General features: G+C 43.1%; 1 protein-coding gene across 4 annotated transcripts in view; it reads right to left on the bottom strand.

The window, feature by feature from the left end:
- LOC134206900 (adenylate cyclase type 9) overlaps positions 1-24185 on the bottom strand; it is a 149887-nt gene that overhangs the window by 73237 nt on the left and 52465 nt on the right. For all 4 annotated transcript variants that reach the window (XM_062682647.1, XM_062682643.1, XM_062682644.1 and 1 more), the window contains one exon: positions 22820-23301. In XM_062682647.1, coding sequence (XP_062538631.1) covers positions 22820-22828 — 9 coding nt within the window. In that variant the 5' untranslated portion in view covers positions 22829-23301. The remainder of the gene's footprint in view (positions 1-22819; positions 23302-24185) is intronic.

Below are 24185 nucleotides of genomic sequence, written 5' to 3'. Positions count from 1 at the left end.
CTATCAGATTCGTCAAATCGACGTTTGAACTTTTGTTTACAAAAGCACATATGTGAATATGTACATTATGTGGAAGATATTGATTTAGAAAATGTATTGGAGGTAACCACTTTCCCTTCGATGGGACTCGAACCCATGACCCTACAGTACGCTAGACTGGTGCTTTAACCAACTAAGCTACGAAGGACCTCCGTCGGCCTTCTCAACTTAGCGGTTACTGAACGAGCTCGAGATTCCCAAATTGGACGCATAGTCAAATCACTCGCAATCTATTTCTCAAGCCAACACTTCCACATGTGTATAGTACACGTCCACATTAGAGGAGCGAATGCCGTGTGAATAAAATTTGCCGACTAAGAAGAACTTCAAAACGGAAATCAACCCAGCTTGTCTCCGCAAGATCCTAAAACCCTTGCGTTTTTTGTGTAGTCCAAATTAGTTTGATGCAGATGTTCTAGGTTCTCCAAATTGTTCTGGAGTTAAGATCATTTGGGTAAGCAGACCAACTACGCCTGGTTTCAAACCGAAATCAGCCCATGTTAATATTGATCTACATTTGAATTTCACTTATTTTAAAAAGTTGTTTATAACGGCGATTGAAATTAAATGCATGTGGTGCAGTTATGACAAGAAATGAAAATGGCTAGTTCCGTAGGTGACAAGTTACATGTCTACAGGAGGAAACGGATCACAAAAGAACAAAACTAGAGAACGGATTGAATATATCTAAGAGCAGAATAAGCCTAAAAATACGGTTCTTCTTTGAGCGCTATTGTTATCTGACCTGCAGGTTTTCCTTGATGACTTAATATTATCCCCTAGACCTATTGTCACGTCCAATGATGATATGGTATGTAATCAGTCTACGATTAAGTTATATTCCCCGGCGCCTCGTTTTCCAATACTTGAATTATATTATGCGAATGATGAGTCTAATAAAACAGAGGTATTTCGTGATTCGATGGCAGGTGTCGAATTTACCCCAACTGATAACATAATAATGATGAAATACATGTGGATGTTTATAATTAAAAAAGTTAACTATTTTTCCACAACATACACAAAATGATGTTCAATTATGGATCAGAGATGGATTAAATACTGAAAATCAACAAATTATTGTCGTAAAAGCTTATACACCGATGCCAACATTTTACATAACTCATCTCCTCAATGGTGATCAATGCTAATTATATGTTTATTATGACTCTTACACGTCTCCACCAGTTACAAAATGACAAGAAATACAAGAAATCAAACGTTTATTCAAAGTGTGTCGAAATTCTGTCCGATAATCACTTGAAATCAGAGATTTGAGGTGGTGTCGGTTTTACCCGCAGTGTCGGTTTTACCCATAATTCCCCTATGACTTGCTCAACAACATCTTGCTCATTCAATATTTTACCTTCTGGATGATCAGACATGGGGACATTTGATATTTCAACGTTTTGCTCGCGCCCAGATTTACAGAATGTGAGTGTGGTTAATGTTAGGAACCGTGGGTGATCTGCCAGAAACTCCATATTGCGTTTTGACAAAACTTTGTCGACAATGTTGAACAGAGTATCAAGTTTGTTCATGAACTGATGCTCTTTTTGTAACTGCAACTCTGTAACGATATGATTGTTCTTTTGGATCAGTAACCACTCCGAATGAGTCCTCTGCAGTGTTTTAATTATTCGCTTCTTCGGTTTTGATGTTAGCTCCGCGCTAGACCATAAATCGCATAGCTCTTCAACAGTGCGGTGAAGTGCTTTGCGTAATGTTTTATATATGAATAAAAGATGATGGAATCTTAGCAAAACTTGTCGCAAAGTTGGAAGGGGGCTGTCCATAAACCACGTAGACTCTTTAGGGGGAGGGAGGGGTTTCGAAAAAGTCTACGATAGTCTACGAAGGGGGACGGGGGGGTATACCAATAGTCTACGTAGACCTTTTTTTATTTATTTTTTTCGAAAACGATATACAGCAGCTTAATAAGGGCCCTCCTTAGCCGTGCGGTAAGACGCGCGGCTACAAAGCAAGACCATGCTGAGGGTGGCTGGGTTCGATTCCCGGTGCCGGTCTAGGCAATTTTCGGATTGGAAATTGTCTCGACTTCCTTGGGCATAAAAGTATCATCGTGTTAGCCTCATGATATACGAATGCAAAATGGTAACCTGGCTTAGAAACCTCGCAGTTAATAACTGTGGAAGTGCTTAATGAACACTAAGCTGCGAGGCGGCTCTGTCCCAGTGTAGGGATGTAATGCCAATAAGAAGAAGAAGAAGATACAGCAGCTTTGAGCGGAGTTCACTAGTTTGATTTTGCATGACTTGACCGAAATAGTCTCTTGCGTTTCTCCATAAAAAATGTTATGAATTTCACTGAAGTAAAAGTCTGAACTACGGCTTAAAACTATCATAAATTTTACCAGGAAGTTCTTCTTTGTTGAGCAGAAAAAAAACTCCTAAGTATTCTTTAAAAATTTTCAAAATCTTTTCCACATCCTCCCTTAATTTTACTGCAGATTCTACTAGAATTTCTTTTGATTTTCGGAACTTCTTTGCAAACTATGGAAATTATGCCGTACTTGAAGTACTTCCACGGATTTTTTTAATTTACGCAGGAAGCATTTTGGAATAACCCAGAAAAAGTCTTTAGAATGCCCAAAAGATATTCTTTGGAGCTTGTAAAGGGAATTCTCCGAAATTTCCGCTAGAAACCCTTCAGAATATTCACTGGAGATGTTCTGGGAAGTCCTCGATTTTTTTTTCTTAATTTCGGAATTTTTCGGAATTTTCGCGAGGAATTCTTTGGACATATAAGCAAAATTATTCGAAATGCCCGTGGAAAATTCTTCGTAAATTTCTTCGGCAGTTATAATGCAAATTCTTTGGAATTATCGATGGAAAATTTTCGAAATTTCTAAATAAATTTTTGAAAACTTCCACGAGAAATTATTTTAATTTCCCACCAAAAACAATTTGAGTTTCCACAAAAAAAATGCAATTTTTGTAAAAAAGCAGAGTTTTCATGAAAATTTATTCGAATTTTTTACGAGAAGTTCACAAAAATTTCAACTGAAAATTTTCCAGAATTTCCACCGAAAATTATTCAGAAAATTCTTTGGAATGCCCATAAGATTTATTTAAATTTCCTAAAGAAATTGCTCCAAATTTGCAAGAGAAATTAAAAAATATCGTAGGAAACCATTCTAAATTTCCACGGGAAATATTTCGGAATGTCCGTTTAAACTTAAAATTACCTTGGGAAATAATTCTTAATTTTCACGGAAAATTACTCGGGGTTTTTTAACAAGGAAACTTTTGGAATTTAGGCTGTGAACCATTTGAGCAATTCGTTTAACTTTTAGTTAAAATTTGACAGTTCGATGGTTATTTTCTCATTGTGGTTAAAATTCTATCCCGAAGCCGACCCATTTGAGTTTTGACAGATTGATAGTTATTTAGCACAAAATAGATTTGGCGCCTATTTTCTCGAAAAAAAGTTCAACTATCAAACTGTCATATCTAACCATGCTCCGGAGCAGGGTTATTTTTAACCCCAAAGAAATAACCATCGAACTGTCAAACTTTAACTAAAAGTTAAACGAATCGCTGGAATGGTTCACAGCCTTAGAAGAAAAATCTTGGGATTTCAACAGATGATTATTCAGCGGGATATTGCATGGAATTTTCAAGAAAAGCATCGGAATTATCACGGAGAGTTTTTTGGAGTATTTCAAGGTTATCAATTGGGGAATTTTGCGAAATTTCCACGCAAAACTTATTGGAATGTAGAATTGGGTCCTAAAGCCCTACATCGTTTATGGTTGCAAACGATAGTGCATCGGTCAAGACTACATGAACCGATGTTATAAAAATTCTGGTAAAAGTCTAAATCAGTAAAATAATATTTTTGTGTTTAGGACATTTTAAGGCAAATTTTGGGCTGTGCAACATTTCAGAACGAATGAACCATCAGCCCAAAACGTCAGACCCATATATTAACTGTCAAGGTTTGAGTCAAGTGCCCCGCGGTGTTTTGCTAGTGCGTTTGAATCATATTATCCCGTATGTCAAACGAGACCGAAAATTGTCGAGGAAGCATTTTTCATCTATTTTTCAATATCAAATTTAACAATGTTCCTTTCGACTTTTGAATCGGAAGAAAAACAGACGTACTCAGGATGATTAACTTCATTGTTCCCTGAAAGAAAATCGAATATCGATTCTTCATTTTAGGACCCAATTGACATTGTCGGAATTTCAACTCGAAATTTATCCAAATTCTGAAAATTCTTCGGTTTTCCTAATTTTGAACCGGCGTTGAGAATGATAGGTCAGATGCGTGACAGATTTTATCAGTGGCGCGCCGATGCAAAAGTGTCGGCGATGGTGGCGCACTCCTCTAGGAGGAATTAAATTCAACAGTAATTAAATTAATTGGCTTTAAGATTTTATTTCAGAAATTATGGACAGAGAATTAAATTTGATTTCGTTTCAATTTGATTTTCGTTTTGTTGGATATTGTTCAGTTTGATTTTATTATGTTTGAAATACAAACTTTGTTGTAATATTTACATGGAAATAAAGTTGGATAGCTGAGTTGCTTAAAACGTGGTTGATTTCCATATTTTTCCAATCACATATATGAGGTTTTGTAAAATTTGGAAAAGTCTACGTAGACTTCAAGGGGTGGGGGAAGGGGTTTCGGAAAAGTCTACGAAAGTCTACTAGGGGGGACCGGGGGGGTTGGAAAAGTGGAATTTCGGTCTACGTGGTTTGTGGACAGCCCCAAGCCGGTTGAAACGAGTGATCGGCTCACATTCTTTGTGTCCTAACAAATAAATGATGTCGGAGCTTCGTATGCACGTCATTTAAACAGAATTTTATGAGAGCTGTTATGAGAGCTTGTTGGCACGGCAAATGCTGGGTAAAGCGTACCATTGGTACTTCGCGTACCTGAAGGAATAAAATAGACCTCATCTCGCGGTCCTCAGCCTCTTACCCAGCAACTCCTATTCCTACCTCCCCGCGGTGCTGGCCGGGATACGAGCAACCTTAGGGAAGATCGGGTAACCAACCCCGGTGGGAACTATGGTTGTATTCTGACAGGGAAAGGGGGGATGTGCAAATCCTACTGAGGGTTTTGTTCTCCTTGTTAGGAGTGGCTCACAACAGGGTCTGTTCTCCACGTTAGGGGTGGCTGATTATCGTTCGATTGCCAGCAAGGGACTCTAAATGAAACTGTGCACTATGGTCCTACGAAAGTTTAGGGGTTTGGTGTCAGGCGCTGCAAGCCAGCCTTTAAAAAATATCGGGGAATAACAAGAAAGTACGGACCGGAACAATCGGCGAAGACCATTGCGACGAAAAGGGACTAGCGATTATAAACTCGGTGTGGAACTGCGAATCTCTCAACTTCATTGGGAGCACACGCATACTCGCCGATGTGCTCAAGGACCGTGGATTCGGCATCGTAGCGCTGCAGGAGGTTTGTTGGAAGAATCAATGGTGCGAACGTTTAGAGGTAATCATACCATCTACCAGAGCTGCGGCAACACACACGAGCTGGGAACAGCTTTCATAGTGATGGGCGATATGCAAAGGCGCGTGATCGGGTGGTGGCCGATCAATGAAAGAATGTGCAGATTGAGGATCAAAGGCCGGTTCTTCAACTTCAGCATAATCAACGTCCATAGCCCACACTCCGGAAGCACTGATGATGATAAGGACGCATTCTACGCGCAGCTGGAACGTGAGTACGACAGCTGCCCAAGCCACGACGTCAAAATCATCATAGGAGATTTGAACGCTCAGGTTGGCCAAGAGGAGGAGTTTAGACCGACTATTGGAAAGTTCAGAGCTCACCGGCTGACGAACGAAAACGGCCTACGACTAATTGATTTCGCCGCCTCCAAGAATATGGCCATTCGCATTACCTACTTTCAACACAGCCTTTCGTATCGGTACACCTGGAGATCACCACTGCAGACAGAATCACAGATCGACCACGTTCTGATTGATGGACGGCACTTCTCCGACATTATCGACGTCAGGACATATCGTGGCGCTAACATCGACTCTGACCACTATCTGGTGATGGTTAAACTGCGCCCAAAACTATCCGTCATCAACAATGTTCGGTACCGACGACCGCCGCGGTACGACCTAGAGCGACTGAAGCAACCTGATGTCGCCACTGCATACGCGCGGCATCTCGAGGCAGCGTTGCCGGAAGAGGGTGAGCTCGATGGGGCCCCTCTTGAGGACTGCTGGAATACAGTCAAAGCAGCCATTAACGACGCAGCGGAGAACAACGTCGGGTATATGGGTCGAAGTCGACGGAACGATTGTGCAGACAGATTCTGGAGGAGAAGGACGCAGCGCGGGCGGTCGCGCTGCAGCAAGGTACCCGGCAGAACGTGGAACGTTATAGACGGAAGCGGAGACAGCAGACCCGCCTTTTTCAGGAGAAGAAACGCCGCCTGGAAGAAGCGGAGTGCGAGGAGATGGAACAGCTGTGCCGTTCTCAAGATACACGCAAATTCTATCAGAAGCTCAATGCATCCCGCAAAGGCTTCGTGCCGCGAGCCGAAATGTGCCGGGATAAGGATGGGAGCATCTTGACGGACGAACGTGTGGTGATCGAAAGGTGGAAGCAGCACTACGAGGAACATCTGACTGGCGCTGAGAGTACAGGAAGTGAAAGTCAAGGCAGCGGAGGAGATGACTACGTCAGTTCAGCGGACGATGGAAGCCAACCAGCCCCCACCTTAAGGGAAGTTAAGGATGCCATTCAACAGCTAAAGACCAACAAAGCCGCTGGTAAGGATGGTATCGGAGCTGAGCTCATCAAGATGGGCCCGGAAAAGCTGGCCACTTGCCTGCACAAACTGATAGTCAGAATCTGGGAAACCGAACAGCTACCGGAGGAGTGGAAGAAAGGGGTTATATGCCCCATCTACAAGAAAGGCGACAAACTGGAGTGTGAGAACTTTCGAGCGATCACCATCCTTAATGCCGCCTACAAAGTGATATCCCAGATCATCTTCCGTCGTCTGTCACTAGGGCTTCCATTTTTCCCGGGAATCAACTTCCCGGGAAACGGGAAATCAAATAATAATTTCCCGGGATTTCCCGGGATCCCGGGAAATAAAAAAAACTCGAAACTAATTCAAAATCGTAGTTTAAATTTTGTCGTAAAATATGATTTCGAAAATATACATTCGACATCAGGGATGCTTGCTATTTTTTTTTCCATTTTTGGACAACGACAGCTTCGAGAGATTCTCTTCTATTATCGCCAAAATGTTCCTAACATGTACTATTCTTTATACTCGACTTTTTTTAGTGCATATAATCTTCTGGTCAACTTTGAAGGATAAACCATTTTTGTTCATGTACGTCCACTTGAACACATTTTCGACTTTGAATGTATTTAAAACAGATGAATGAAATATTTGAAATGAGAATTCTTCCATTCGAAATAAAAAGAGCTTTCAGGCGAGTAATTAATTATCCTGGCTATAACATTTTTTTCAGTCCATTTTTGCTTGAAATGCCGAATAGCACCTAAACCGCATCTAATTGCAAAAGTTTTGCGAGTATTTGTTATAGGACAGTTGTAATGATCGCATACTAAAGACCTAAAATCTGTTTTTCCATCAAGATTTGTTAGCCCACCAATATTATAAAATTTTCAAATGAAATATTTCAGAAATATCTCAAAATACAAACGAGTCTTCGGAATATGAGTCTGTTCGGGAATTGAATCAAAAAGGATTGAAGGTCTTTAAAAACCTTTGACAATAATAGGACAAACTTGCCAAAGCGGTCACTGCTATTGCCTGAATATCTGCGAACATTGGTAGCTCTGCTATTTCACCACACCATACTAAATTTTTAATTCGACTTCACAACGCTTACCAACGTTTGGACCTACTGAATAAACGAACGGTAGATACAGGTTCTTTGTCTCGCCTCTCTTCAACACGTGTTGGAATGCACCGTATGATTCTGTAGCATTTTCAGTTCTTAAACTTCAAAAGTGAAATAAATAGTGAGATGATGCTAGTTAAAAATGTAATTGATACCCCAAAATCCGTAATCATCAAATTAAAGAAATAAGACAACTATTACAAAATATTTTAGTATGTTCATTTCCCGGGAAATTCGGGAAACTTATTCATAAATCCCGGGAATCGGGAATCCCGGGAAATATGATTTCCCGGGAAATCGTTTCCGGGAATGGAAGCCCTATCTGTCACCATTAGTGAACGAGTTTGTGGGAAGTAATCAAGCCGGCTTCGTTGACGGCCGCTCGACAACGGACCAGATCTTTACTGTACGGCAAATCCTTCAAAAATGCCGTGAATACCAGGTCCCAACGCACCATCTGTTCGTTGATTTCAAGGCGGCATACGACAGTATAGACCGCGTAGAGCTATGGAAAATTATGGACGAGAACAGCTTCCCTGGGAAGCTTACCAGACTGATCAAAGCAACGGTGGATGGTGTGCAAAACTGTGTGAAGATTTCGGGCGAACACTCCAGTTCGTTCGAATCGCGCCGGGGACTAAGACAAGGTGATGGACTTTCTTGCCTGTTGTTCAACATTGCGCTAGAAGGTGTCATGCGGAGAGCCGGGTGTAACAGCCGGGGTACGATTTTCAACAGATCCAGTCAATTTATTTGCTTCGCGGATGACATGGACATTGTCGGCCGAACATTTGCAAAGGTGGCAGAACTGTACACCCGCCTGAAACGTGAAGCAACAAAAGTAGGACTGGTGGTGAATGCGTCAAAGACAAAGTACATGCTTGTGGGCGGAACCGAGCGCGACAGGGCCCGCCTGGGAAGCAGTGTTACGATAGACGGGGATACCTTCGAGGTGGTCGAGGAATTCGTCTACCTCGGATCCTTGCTAACGGCTGACAACAACGTTAGTCGTGAAATACGAAGGCGCATCATCTGTGGAAGTCGGGCCTACAACGGGCTTTAGAAGAAACTGTGGTCGAAAAAGATTCGCCACCGCACCAAATGTGTCATGTACAAGACGTTAATAAGACCGGTTGTCCTCTGCGGACATGAAACATGGACAATGCTCGAGGAGGACTTGCAAGCACTCGGAGTATTTGAGAGACGGGTGCTTAGGACCATCTTTGGCGGTGTGCAAGAAGACGGTGTGTGGCGGCGAAGAATGAACCATGAGCTCGCCCAACTCTACGGCGAACCCAGTATCCAGAAGGTAGCTAAAGCCGGAAGGGTACGATAGGCAGGACATGTTGCAAAAATACCGGACAGCAACCCTGCAAAGATGGTGTTCGCTTCCGATCCGGCGGGTACGAGACGGCGTGGAGCGCAGCGAGCGAGATGGGCAGACCAGGTGCAGAACGACTTGGCGAGCGTGGGGCGTATCCGAGGATGGAGAGATGCGAACCGTGCATTGTGGCGTCAAATTGTTGATTCAGTGTTATCTGTTTAGATGTTAACTAAATAAATGAAATGAATGAGAGCTGTAATACGTTTAAAAATATAATGGTCATATGGATATTATGATCTACTATTTACTTACATTATAGAATTTAATATTTAAAAGAAAATTTGAATCGTCGCGATCCTGAATGAATTGTTTCTCATTATCTAGGAACCCGGCGAGATGTCAATGATAATGACATATTGTAAATGTTTTCCAGCTGGTCCATATGTTAAGCATCGGTTACTAAGGTAGGTTGGTTGAAATATTTTGTTGCGTTACGCCCCGAGCGAAATCAACCCACACATATGCAGCCAAAATCGTAATAACTTTTCGAATTCGCCTCGAATCGACTTGCGGTCTTCGGCATCTTCTTCATTACATCCTTTTCTACAAGTGAGTTGAATTAAAGAACATTTGGAGATGTTTAAGTGTGCTAAAATGAGAAAGTAAAAACGCTTTGCAATTTTACATATATTATGAACGATTCTCCCATGCAAACTTACAACAAGTTTAGCATCGTCCAAATGTTAACCGATTTGGCCAAAATTTTGTCCAGAGCATCAGGGCATCATACAGTATGAAATAAGAAGGTGACCCATCAAAAAAATTGAAAAAGTGTTTTTTGAGCCACCCTAACCGACAGTCTAAGTTCACTGGAGGCTGTTCGGTCAATGAAACCGGTGAAGCACTCAGCGTATCTCCTAAAGGGGATAAGGAAAGCTTTGAGTGCTCTATCGAAACGGTCATTCACAATCACCATGGCTTGGGTCCCTTCTCATTGCTCTTTGGCTAAGGTGGGCGCTATGGAAGGTGATATTTACGATCGGCAAATCACCTTCGATGAATTTTTCTCATTAGTTCGTCAGGAAACCTTGATCAGCTGGCAGCAGAAATGGAGAAATGGGGAGCTGGGTAGATGGCTGTATTCTATTCGCCCGTAGGTGTCGAAGCGTCCATGGTTCAAAAAATTGAATATAGGACGAGACTTCATTCGAACCATGTGTCGTCTAATGTCCAATCACTACACTTTGAATGCACATCTTTTCAGAGTGATCATGTCGTGCGGGCATGCGAGGAGCATCGTGGCCCCAGATCTACGCTAAATGAACTTCTCCAGGTCCGAGGAAAACAAAGAAAACCTATTAGGGAAGGTTTGGCGGGTCTTGACCTCGAATACGTGTCCCCTGTCCACCAATTCTTGAAAGTAGCAGATGTAACCATTGTCCCCTTGTCGTACCCCATCAGGAATGTATTCTTCTTGTTGCTCATCAATGTCTGTCGTTATTCCCTCTCGTATGTCTTTCTCTTGTGGGCTCCCAAAAAAGTATTTGTTTGTTCCGTTACAGATGAAGCATTAAGCATCTAAACCATGTAATCATTAGAGTCGTAATTAGTCAAGCACCCTAAATCAGTTTCCTTTCCCTTTGTATTATTGTATGCCCTAACCTCGACAAAACAGCGAGTTTTTCGGTTCCCTAAAACTAACATTATTCATAAGAATCAAGATTAAAATTGTACTAGGAACATGATTTGGGCTCCGTAGCGCTTTACGGCAAATGAGCCTCTAAAATAAACAAAAGATTTAAAAAAAATGCCCTTTTGGATGTGTAAAATAGAATGAGCCAATGTAAGAGGTTCTCAGTCATCCAAAAAATACCTGGAATTAGGCCTACACGCGTAACTTAACATCAATCGGACTGTTTTAATTATGGTCCATGCCCTTTGTGATACATAGAACAGAATGAGTTCACAGCTTAGGATTTTGGTCATCAAAGGAATTCCTTGAGATATATAGGCACTCAAGTTTACACGAGTGACCAAAGATAAATCGATCGATTTTAAATGTGGTAAACGATCATTTGCAATTATCGAAAATGTTATGTCTACGACATAGGTTGTCGGTCATCCAATACAAACCTGGAGTAAGGCCTTAAGATTTACATGCGTAACAAAAGATAATTCTATGCATCCCAAACGGCATGTACCATATTTGAAACAATCCAATCTATTTATTGTTACGTATGTCGATCTAAATGCCTTATTCTAGGAATTTCTTGAACAGAAAAGAACTCATACTGTGAACACATTCTATTCTATGCATCACACAGAGCATTCGTCATATTTGAAACAATTGATCTATGCTTACGAATATAGATCTAAACACATCGTTCCAGGGATTCCTAGGACGAACAAGAACCTATGCTTGGAACGCGTTCTATTCTATGTATCATAAAGGGCATGCATCATACTTGAAATAATCCAATTGATCTATGGTTACGCATATAGATCTAGAGGCCCTATTCCAGGGATTTCTTGGATGATACTTACTTGACACTTGATGGGCTACAGCTTTTCGATGAACCTACGCCGAATGGAGTATCCTTATCCACTGGACTTGATCCTGGGCCAATCGCTTCCAGTCGCCCTGAACATTGAGCGCCCTCAGGTCCTCTTCAACTGCAAAAAGCCATCGTGTACGCGGCCTTCCACGAAGCCTGCGGCCTCTTCCGGGTTCTCTACTAAATATTATCTTCGCTTGACGTTCTTCCGGCATACGAACAACGTGTCCAGTCCACCGTAGTCTGCCGTGTTGAATAAGCTTAACAATATCCAGTCCTTTATACACCTGGTACAACTCGTGATTTGTGCGACGCCGCCAGATACCGTTCTCCTGTTTACCGCCGAGTATTGTTTGTAGTACCTAACGCTCAAACACTCCGAAAGCTCTCCGATCAGCCTCCTTTAACGTCCATGTTTCATGGTCGTATGAAGCCACCGGAAGAATCAGAGTAGTATACAGCGCGAGTTTTGTTTTCATTTGCAGACTACGGGACTTAAGCTGGTTACGAAGTCCGTAATAAGCCCTATACACAAATTCTTCTACCACTTCAAATTTTTCACCATCCAGCACTATTTCGCTACCACCACCACTAATGAACCCACGTTGATTGCCAGCGACCATGCACTTTGTTTTGCTGGTATTGATCGTGAGTCCAATCCTCGCTGTCTCCCTCTTAAAAGGCACAAAAGCCTCTTCCACGGCACGGCGATAATATCGATATCGTCCGCAAATCCCAGGAGCATATGCAATTTTGTGATAATGGTACCGCTTCTTTGCACACCAGCTCTCCTAATCGCTCCCTCGAGCGCTATATTGAACAGTAGATTCGAGAGTGCATCACCCTGCTTTAATCCACCTACGGTAACAAATGACGTCGATATTTCATCCGCAACCCTTACACTTGATTTCGATCCGTCCAACGTTATACGAATCAGCCGTATCAGTTTCGCCGGAAAACCATGTTCAAGCTTAATTTGCCATAATTCATTCCGTTTCACTGAATCGTACGCCGCCTTGAAATCAATAAACAGATGATGTGTCTGCAAGTTGTACTCCCAGAATTTATCAAGGATTTGTGTCAGGGTAAACATTTGATCCGTCATTGATCGGCCCTTACGAAAATCTGCTTGGTATTCGCCGACGAAGGACTCTTCAAGCGGTCTCAATCTGTTGAACAGAATACGGGACATAATTTTGTACGCCGAATTAAGGAGGGTTATTCCTCGGTAATTGGCGCACTTCGGTATGTGCCCTTTCTTAAATATAATAGTATAGCATAATATTTGTCTAGTGATTAAAACAGATAGTGTTTAAGTGAAACAATGTGTTTGTAGTCTACAATGCTTGACGAAATAAATAAATAAAGAGAGGGCAAATGAGGCCGTCCAACCAGCTAGCAGGCATTTCTTCGTCTTCCCATATTTTCGACATAATATGGTGCAGAACTTCATAAAGCTGCTCACTGCCTTGTTTAAGAAGTTCAGCCGGGAGCTGGTCCTTCCCCGCAGCCTTATTGTTTTTCAGCTCTTTAACAGCTTTTTTAACCTCATCTAGTGTAGGTGACTCCACAGCTTGTCCATCGTCGCTAATATTCATTCTGTTCACCGATGCACCATCACTTCCTCCATTCAACAAAGTTTCGAAGTGTTCACTTCAGTTTTATCTGTCAGCAAATTCCCTTGCTGGTCGTTGCACATGACGGGAGATGGCGCTGTCTTTCTCCGCACGCCATTGACAGACTCATAAAACCTCCGCATATCGTTCTGCCCCATTTTTTCCTGCGCCTCACTAATAACTTGTTCTGCGTACTCTTTTTTCTTCCTGCGGTGGGTTCGTTTTTCGGCTGCTCTTGCTTCCTTGTACCGATCTATTTTCGATCGGGTACCCGACATCAACATTCGGCTTCTGGCAACTTTCTTCTCGTCTGTCACTCTATGACACTCCACATCGAGCCAACCCGTCCTGGGTTGCCTCTGTGCAGTGCCTACCACTTCTCGTGCTGTTGTGCTCACCGCTCCATGAATCGACTCCCATAGATCGTTGATGTTGTCGAGCTTCTGGCGGTACTCAGCCAATACTCCTTCCGCCGACAATCGCTGGATATTGTAACGCATCGTTCGCTGTGATCTTTCGTTCGATACAGTTGACAACCGTGATCGAATTTTACTGACAACGAGATAGTGATCAGAGTCAATGTTCGGACCTCTGAATGTCCGCACATCGATAACATCCGAGAAATGGCGCCCATCCACCAGAACATGGTCTATCTCCAGGTGTGCTTTCGGATGTTCTTTCGTGCAAAGTTGTCATTGGTAGCGGAGTGAAGGCTCTCCCAACCGATTATGGGTCGGAAAAAGTCCTCTCTACCGACCTGAGCGTTAGCGTCTCCGATAACAATTTTCACGTAATGTTTTGGGCACTCTCCATTGGCTTTATCAAGACATTCATAAAACGTATCCTTCACGTCGTCGGATTTATCGTTTGTTGGTGCGTAAACGTTGATTAGGCTGTAATTGAAGAATTTGCCCCGTATCCTCAAAACACAGATTCGTTCGCTAATGGGTTTCCACCGCATCACTCGCTTCATCTGCTTGGTATATGTTGGTACCTATAACTCTTGATACATGTTGGTACCTATAACTCTTGATATAGGTTATTATATAAGAACCAACTTAATCGTATATAATGCACAGATTGGCTATATACGTACCAAAGTGGAGATAGGTACATACGAGTTTTATTTTACGACTTTTCCCGACATCAAAAGAACATTATTACGATTAAACATTAAAATATAGAAAATATAAAAAAATCTTCAGCACCAAGTCTCGAACATGCGATCTTTAGATTTGCAGGCGAATACTCTACCACTGCACCATACTGCACATCTTGAAGTGAGATGGATTTTTGTTCAACATAAACTACACAATTTATATCTTTACAACTGCTTGAAACGTCTACAAGCCATTTGGACTGAAGTGGTTTAGATTGTATTACGATTCACGTAGACATTCATTCGCACTGATATAGGATATTGCAAGGAATGTAAGTCATTACGAGTTTTTATTCACACAATTACGATTGATTTTCACTACGGTAAAAATTATCGTATACGATGCATTCAATACAACATTGTTCGACAATAATCTGACAAAGTTTGATATGGAATGCGATTTAGATTTTTGATGGATGCAAATGCGACTTTATTTGCTGTTTGTTATACGATATGTGGTTTACTGGGTCGTTAATCAGCCGCTGGGTACCAGGCAGATGCTGTTTGAGCCGCACCTCCGGGTGAACAGACGCTCGAGGCGTACCTTCTCACTCTAGCTGATGTCAGAAAGACAACAGTGCCCAGGTTGCACTACCAGCTAAGTACACAACCCTTAGCTGGCGGTCTTTTGTCATCGGACGACCCGTGGAAGCGTGAGATAGGGACTTGTGGGGACCAGAGCTCTGTTGGGCGCTCCTTCCTTGATGTGAACCCATCATTTTGCATGTTGTGAACACATTCTATTCTATGCATCACAAAAGGAAAAATACCTACAAAATTCGAAACAGTCCGATAGATTATTGGTTCTTCATTACACCTTGAGACATGACTGCAGGAATTTCTTGGATGCTTGATAGGGGAAGGTGAGGAAACTTGATCCCCGGGGAGACTTGATCACCCCCTGTTTTATCGAGAACTAAAGTAGTTTTGTTCTAGCGTATTTTGTAGTAAAGATCCTCTAGACAAAAAACCTTTATGTGGTGAGCTATTTTTTGGGTTGACAACCCTATTTATTCTTCAGGGCGGTTTGTATGTTTTGATCTTCCTAAAGATTTTTTTATTGGCCACGCAAAATTTGAACAACTTTTCATAACAATGACCAAATGCTTTCGTTTTTTCATAACACAAAGCCATAAATATGCTTAATGATCTGTACTGATGAAAATGTCAACATTCCATCAAAGTTTTAGGATATTTGGATTTTAAGTTATTGTGGGACAGAGCCGGCTCGCAGCTTAGCGTTCATTAAGCACTTCCACAGTTATTAACTGCGAGGTTTCTAAGCCAAGTTACCATTTTTGCATTCGTATATCATGAGGCTAACACGATGATACTTTTAAACCCAGGGAAATCGAGACAATTTCCAACCCGAAAATTGCCTAGACCGGCACCGGGAATCGAACCCAGCCACCCTCAGCATGTTCTTGCTTTGTAGCCGCGCGTCTTACCGCACGGCTAAGGAGGGCCCCCATTAGTCACCCATACAAAAATTTGGTGAAAAAATTCAAACAAATATAATAGATATCATAGAAAGGGGATTAAGTCTCCTCAAATTTTAAAATTGCGTGTGCTGTCGAATTCAATAAGAAAAATCGTTCATGTATACGCCATGAGCCATCTTATTTCATGAAATCATGATTATGACTCATGATTTCATGAGCAAATTTACTTAAATCATGATTCATAACAACTGCAATCATGATCGTAATTCATGATAGCAAGAGGCGTTACCTGTACGGCCGTATCTGTCAAATCGCTTTCAAAAGTTTCTGCGGCTCATTACGTTTAGCGGTCTTTCTCTTCAATTAATTAATTTATTCTGTGAGTTATAAACTCTTTGTTCAATAGTGTTCAAATAATTAAGCTCTAAATGTGAATTTAATCATAGAAGAAAACATCACGGGTTTGCTAAAGTAAAGAATCAACTTAAATAGGCAAGTATAGTTACAGATTGCTGCAGCTGGAAGAAAGTAACTGCTTTTCCTAAATCACTTGAAGTTTTTGACAAATAAACCTATATATCATCGGAGATTCATTTTTCAGGACATCAGACATTCTCCATCCATGGTTGCAAAGTACCATTGTTGAAGGTAGATTAAATTAACAAAAACGTTACTAGCGCCTTTATCTTTCGATGGATTTTTAGGATTCATATATCAATCGACTCGGACACTCTCCAGCGATTTGCCAACTTCATTGAAACTTAAGATTTTTAAGGATAATCTATTGTAAATTTCAAATCTTGTCAAGGTCAATAAAAATTTCATATATAATCAATCTCGTGCATTCCTAACACGGACATCAGAATGCACTGCCACGTGCCATCGGATCCACCGCAAGATTTCATTTGTGCATAAAAGAAGCAGTGCCTTCCGTGTGCGAGTCTCATTCCAGTTCGAGACAGCAACACGTACGGACGTGTTTTTTTGCTCGCGCATTTTTTTCGAAGTGTTTTTTCTCGTTCGTTCGCTGTTTACGTTTTCGCTTGTCGCGTTGGCGTTGGCGTTATTTTCTCCCGGACCCGTCATGGGAGACTCGGTGGCCGATTCGGTCGCTGGAAAAGTGCCTAAGCGCACTGCTCTTGGAGGCGCGGGTAACCCCTCCAAGCAGCTTTTGCAGAGCAACGTGTTCTCGCCGTTGCCGCTTGATGACGCCGGCAATCCGCCGAAAAGAGGAAGAAGCAGCAATCGCAGCTGCCGCAGGTGCAACCGGAGCGGAAGGAGAAGTGCCCGCCCGTGTTTGTGAAGGGCGATCCGCCGGATTTACGCCCAAAATTCGCCAGCTGATCGCTAAGGGGCTGAAATGTACGTTTCGGCTCTGCAGCGAGGGCGTGAAAGTGATGCCGGCCAACCGGGACCATCATCAATCCGTCGTGGAGTTCCTCGAGGTCCACAAGTATGAGTACTACACTCATGACCATCCCGGCACGAAGCCGCTCAAGGCTTTGCTGCGAGGACTTCACGACATGAAGGAGGAAGAGCCCAAGCAGAGCTTGAAAGTTGCGGACTGAAGCCAGTAGCCGTCCACAAGATCGCTCGTCACGACAAGGCGAGGAAATATCGCGACCAGCTTTACCTGATCCATCTGGAGCACGGCTCCACTACCTGGAAGGACCTGAAGCTGGTTGGCGTTATAAATTACACCGTCGTTGACTGGGAGCGATATCGGCCAGTGCACCGCGATGTAACGCAATGCACCAACTGCTTCAATTTCGGGCACGGCACCAGGAACTGCCGCATGAAGCCGCGCTGCAACAAGTGTGGCGAACCCCATCCGACTGACGAGTGCGACAAAATGGAGGTGGCCGATCTCAAGTGCGCCAACTGTGGCGACAAACATCGGGCCACCACAAAGGGCTGCCCAAAGCGAGCCGAGTTCCTGGAAATCCGGAAGAAGGCTTCCACCAGGACCATGCCGAAGAAGAACCGTGTTCCTGTAATCAACGAGGTGAACATTCCAGCCATCCCTGCTCCCCGTCGTGTGATTCCAATACTCCCACCGCTACAGCCGCACAAGCGACTGGCAGCGGCAGCTGCATCGGTCCAAGCTCCAACATCGTCGTCACCATCCACCAGCGAATGGCCCCCGCTCCCTCCTCCTGGGTTCCGTCGGCAGTCAGAGAACGAAGCCGTCCCACCGGAGGAATCTGCCCCGCTGTACACTCCGGAGCAACTGATGCCGATCTTCGCGCAGCTCGCCACTCGACTGCGCGGCGATGGATCATCGGCTGCCCTTCGGAGGGACATCGTCAAGCTGACGCGGAGGCAAGGCCAGTATATCATTGCCGGCGACTTGAATGCCAAACATCAAGCCTGGGGCAACAGTCGCGGCAATCGAAACGGCACCATCTGGAGCAACGACATGGAGGAAGGCCACTACACGATCCTGAGCCCGGATTCCCCCACTCGGCTGAGTCGGTCCGGTGCCCACGCAACGCTCGACCTCTACGTAACAAACCTGAGTGACCACGTCTCGCAGCCGGTTGTCTACCAGGAGCTCAGTTCGGATCACTATCCGGTGGTGGCGGAACTGGGCTCCTCGGTCAATCGGCACCAGCAGTTACGGCGGAACTACCACCGAGTGAACTGGCAGCGTTTCCAGCAGTGCGTCGATAACACCGTCGACTACGAGGTGCGTCCGGAGACGCCGCAAAGTATTGACCGCCAGCTGTGCGCTATGGAGGAGGCGATCACGGCGGCCCGAGAGCAACACGTACCGACGGCTCGGCAGGTAAGCAACTCCTTAAACATCGATACACTCACCAAAGATTTGATTCGATTGCGGAATGTCACTCGCAGGCAGTTTCAGCGTACTGGACTGCCTGAGCTTAAGGCACGCTGCAATCGAATCACAAAATTATCAAGGCCAGAATGGTGGACCTCAAAAATAACGACTTCTCGAATAAGATCCGCACTCTCCCAGATTATGCTAAGCCGTTCTGGAAAATGACCAAAATTCTAAAATCCAAGCCTCGGCCCATTCCACCTTTGATCCCACTAGACAATAATGGCTCTAAGGATCGCTTGATAACTCCTGCAGAGAAGGTCGCTGAAATAGGTCGTCACTTCGTCAGCTCACACAATCTTGGGCAGAACATCGTCAGTCCACACGAAGCAGCCGTCAACGAGCATGCTAACAACATCCATTTGATTCCCAACGACTTCTCGGAGGAGTTGGAGATCTCAGCTGGTGAATTGACGGCCTATATCAAATCATCGAAGAATATGAAGGCCCCAGGCTTCGACAGCATCCTGAATCTCGAGCTCAAACACATGAGTGCGCCGTTCTTTGAGCACCTCTCGCTGATCTTCAATCAGTGTCTCCGGCTCAGCTACTTCCCATCGGCCTGGAAGTCAGCGAAAGTCATCCCCATCCGGAAGCCTGGGAAGGATCCTTCCTCACCCAAAAGCTATCGTCCCATCAGCCTTCTCTCAGGATTATCCAAGCTATTCGAAAAAGCTATTCATCACCGGTTACTTGAGTCTGCCGAAAATCTCAACATCTTGCTCGAGGAACAGTTTGGTTTCCGACGCGGTCGGTCAACTGTACACCAACTGACCTGAGTTACCAACGTCCTCAGACGGAACAAGTTTGTCTCGAAAACATCCGCCATGGCCTTACTCGATGTCGAGAAGGCATTTGACAATGTATGGCATGATGGCCTGGTGTACAAACTACAACGCTACAATCTTCCCAGCTACCTGGTGAAAATCATCAACAATTACCTGTCGGCAAGGACATTCCGGGTCTCAATCAGCGGAGCGAGTTCCAATGCGCACAACATCGTCGCAGGCGTCCCCAGGGCAGTATCCTCAGGCCCCTGCTTTTCAATCTGTTCACCTCCGACATGCCAGAACCTCCAGAAGGCGGCATTCTGTCTCTGTTCGCAGATGACACATCCATCGTCTACAACGGTAGAGTGATCAGAGCGCTAGTGGCAAAACTCCAACGAGGCCTGGATGCCCTGACAGAGTACCTCACCAGCTGGAAGATCTGTATCAACGCGGCGAAGACCCAGGTCATCATTTTCCCCCACTCCAAATCCCCTAAACTTGTTCCGCCAGGGGACTGTAAAATCATCCTCAATGGCACGACTGTGGAATGGGCCAATGAGGCCGACTACCTTGGCTTGACCCTCGACAGCAAGCTTATTTTCAGGCAGCAGGTTGACAAAACGGTGACAAAGTGTAACGTCTTGTTGAAACTACTGTACCCTTTGATCAACCGCCGGTCGTCATTGTCCCTGAAAAATAAGCTTGCTGTCTACAAGCAAATCATCCTCCCTGTGATCGAATACGGCATGCCGGTCTGGGAGAGCTGCGCTAAAACCCACCACCTCAAACTTCAACGGGTCCAAAACAAATTCCTGAGGATGATCCTCAACCCTCCCAGGACAAGAACATCCGAGGTCCAAAAACCTTACATGAACGCTTTGGTGAGTGTAAAGAAAAGTTTAGGGTCCGTTGCTTGCATTCGGATCAGGCTCCAATTAGGGCGCTAGTTCCAATCTAGGTTATCAAATTTTTATTGTAAATATTAGTGTACATAGTAGTTAGGTTATCAAATTTCTGAAATAATCAATTCCTCCTAAAGGATGATATGGTAAATCAAGCTAGATAATCTTTTGAAATTTTATTGAAAATAACCTTAAAAAAGAGACTAAAGTTGAAGGGCCTTGTGGCCAACCACTTGAATTGTTTTTTTAAAATACTGTACTATACAAAAATTGAAAAATAAACGAATTTAAGTCAAAAAAAAGTCGTGTGCGAGTCATTTCAATTTGTGACAGCAGCGCGTACTGACGTGCTTTTCTCTCCCGCATTTTTCTCGCATTTTTTTACTTACATAGCATGCAGTCGCCAGCGGGAGAGCTCCCGGTGGGTCTGCGAGTGTGCATGAAAGAAGAGGGCGCATTTTTTTGCCGTTCTATGCTTGATGATGATCGGATGCAGTGGTGTCGGCTGCGAGGGCAGCGGTGGTGGATGAAGAATAATAAAATTAGTCTGCTCATCCAGGGAAAGTGATTGGTTTAATAATCCACAACTATATTGTCGATGCAGATAAAATCAAGAACATGTATGAACTTTCTTTCCAGTAAGTGCTCCAGCGACGCAAGCAAATTCAATGCGTCGCTACAGCACCAAACTGGAAAGCGCTCGCTGGTTGAGCGACGCGACGGTTCAGCGACGTTCCAGCGATGACCCGCATAGACAATAACAGTTCTGATTCCTTAGCAAAAAAAATCAACTACACTATTGAATATAGAAATTTGATTAAAAATAATTATTTTCATTCATTCGCAGCAGGCATTGGCAATTAAATGATACACATTCAGCAATGGTATTGATATCCATTTTAAATTAGGAAATTTTGCCGTATTACATGTAAATGTTTTAAAATAGTACGCGAAAAATAATTTCCAGAACAATATTTTTAATAAACATTATTTTATACTTTGGTTCTTATTTTCTGAGAAGTTATATTATTAAACTGAACTCATAGTTTGGAACCAAAACATTAATAGTAGTTTGTGCAACTAGTTGCAAAAAGATGATTTTTTTCAGCACGAGTTGTACGTTTATCCAACGAGGCTGTTAAAATTAAATCTTTTATCACTCAAAGACGAACTGTAAACCAGGTATTATGATCAGAAATTGCAAAAATAATTTCTAAAATCTATAAATTGATAAATTCCCTTCATTTGCTTGAGTAAATAAGAGTTTCATTATTAGTTTCATTTCCAGAAGTTTTGAAAAAAAAAACTGCTAATAATTCTACTTAGTATGAATGTTGTCGTTTCCAATATCAATACCTATACCAATCAAACCCCATAAATTCAAAAGATAATTGTAAATCTTCTTCTTATTGGCATTACATCCCCACACTGGGATAGAGCCGCCTCGCAGCTTAGTGTTCATTAAGCACTTCCACAGTTATTAACTGCGAGGTTTCTAAGCCAGGTTACCATTTATGCATTCGTATATCATGAGGCTAGCACGATGATACTTTTATGCCCAGGGAAGTCGAGACAATTTTCAATCCGAAAATTGCCTAGACCGGCACCGGGAATCGAACCCAGCCACCCTCAGCATGGTCTTGCTTTGTAGCCGCGCGTCTTACCGCACGGCTAAGGAGGGCCCCTATATGGAAATTCGTTACGATTATTCAAGTCCTACGTCTACTCGCGGTTATATTTAAAACATTACCCATTACTTTTTAACTTTTCAGTATGAAAATAATGTTTCACCGTAAAAGAAAAACTGTCTAATACGTCGACGCTGTTGTTTACAATAAATTCTCTCGATTCCAAAAACAAACAAAATTGCTGTTTTTAAGTGTTTGGAAGGAATTTGGATGAGTGAATATATCTTCTCAACCAAATAAAAATTTGTTTTGCAAATGATTTCTTCACTTGTAGTAGGATCCCTTAACTATCAAAAACAAAAAGTGTTTCAATTTAACGTTTTGTTTTGTCGATTTTTAAAAAGGTGTGACATCTCACCCGGGTTTACCCTCGTAAAATAATCAATGATCAGTGAACTTGCTGAGTTTTTATTGGTAAATAATTATATTGCATTCTTATACAATGTGCTGTTCTGCAATTTATTTAAATCAGGATTATTGAGATGCAGAATTGTACAAAAATATAGAATTTAATATCACCCTACAATCCCGATTCACATAAGTAAAAGCCCACAAATATCGAAAGCTTAATAAATCTGTCCCATCCACTGACTTACCTCGGACATGACGGCGACGACGCTGCTCTTTAACAGGACGCCCCCTCCTATCCGCTTTCCGGATCAGACTGTCCTTGAATGAGTTGTCACGGTGCGGAGTGGTGTTGCTTCTTTCTTTGCAACTCCTGAGAATCTGCTCGCTCTCACTCACTTTCCGTTCAGTGTCGATGTCGGAGACTTGATGCTTCCTTGCGATATCGCCACCTGCTTCGTCGTCATCGGCCCCGTCGACCTTACACCACTAGTCATCATTCAAGTCTATTCGACGTCCCACCCCACTCCGTACTTCTCCGAACCTTTGATTACAATAGGGATCGGAGCAGTACGCTTCGGCGGAATTGCTCCTAGCTGCGGTAGCTAATTGTGTAGACGCACGAGCTTCTTCGAAACCTACTACTTAGCGGGAGCTGTGTACCTCCAATCACCTGCACTTGGTCTGTGTCTGCGACCGCGACCGCTGATTGCTTCTGCCGCAGCAGTCCCTAAAAGGTAAGAAGCGGAAAGAAAAAAAATACGACGTAAGTACAACGAATTAATAACAACCACCACGGCGATGAAGCCCACGACCGCGAGCAGACGGCGCGGCGCGACATGGCGTGGCGAGTGGCGGCCAGACATGAAACGATATTCGATGTTTGTTGTCATCGTTATTCTTCTTCGATCGATTCCGATTTACTCATTACTTGGCTGTTGTTAAAAGGTTAGCAGCCGCCGCTTACCACCACCTGTGACTCTCCCTTAACACTGTGCTACGAATAATTAGAATCTTTCCTCCGGTTTCAACTAAGGTTTTATTCATTTTAAATCTAATTTTCCAATGGACCTACTGTGCGTTCAGACTTTTCACGGAAAGATTTTTCAGATGTAAAGTATTTTGACACAAAAACTTTCCTTAATTGTTTGTTTTAAATGTTTATTTCATTTTTTAATTATTTTGTTATTTCAAAGTTTGTTCTTGTGGGAAAGGTTAACGAACAAACATCCTCTGCTGAGCGTATTAGGTAAGAAGTTTTGATTCAATCGTTCATACTAACAAATCTAAAAGAAAAACTATTTAAATTATATTTTCCTTCTTTTTTATTATTATTTAAATATTAAAGTACATCGACAACTAAATTAGCGAATTTCAAACTTCAGCTGATTTGATGAATCCATGACAAAAACTCTGCCCGAGATAGACAAAATAATGCAAGTGTGCTCAGAACCCGTGCAGCACCGTGTAATAATCGATGGAGGATATTCGGTCATTGGATGGTGTGATTGTAACGAATGTAATGTCGCTACCTACATGAAATGCGGTCGCCTCGATACGCGTCGAAGACGGGTCACTTCTTCTTTCACACCGCGCCGCGGGTTGCGACGACCT

This window comes from Armigeres subalbatus, chromosome 1, assembly GCF_024139115.2.
Source record: "Armigeres subalbatus isolate Guangzhou_Male chromosome 1, GZ_Asu_2, whole genome shotgun sequence".
Taxonomy (NCBI): Eukaryota; Metazoa; Arthropoda; class Insecta; order Diptera; family Culicidae; genus Armigeres; species Armigeres subalbatus.
This window is presented reverse-complemented; position numbering and strand designations above follow the sequence as displayed.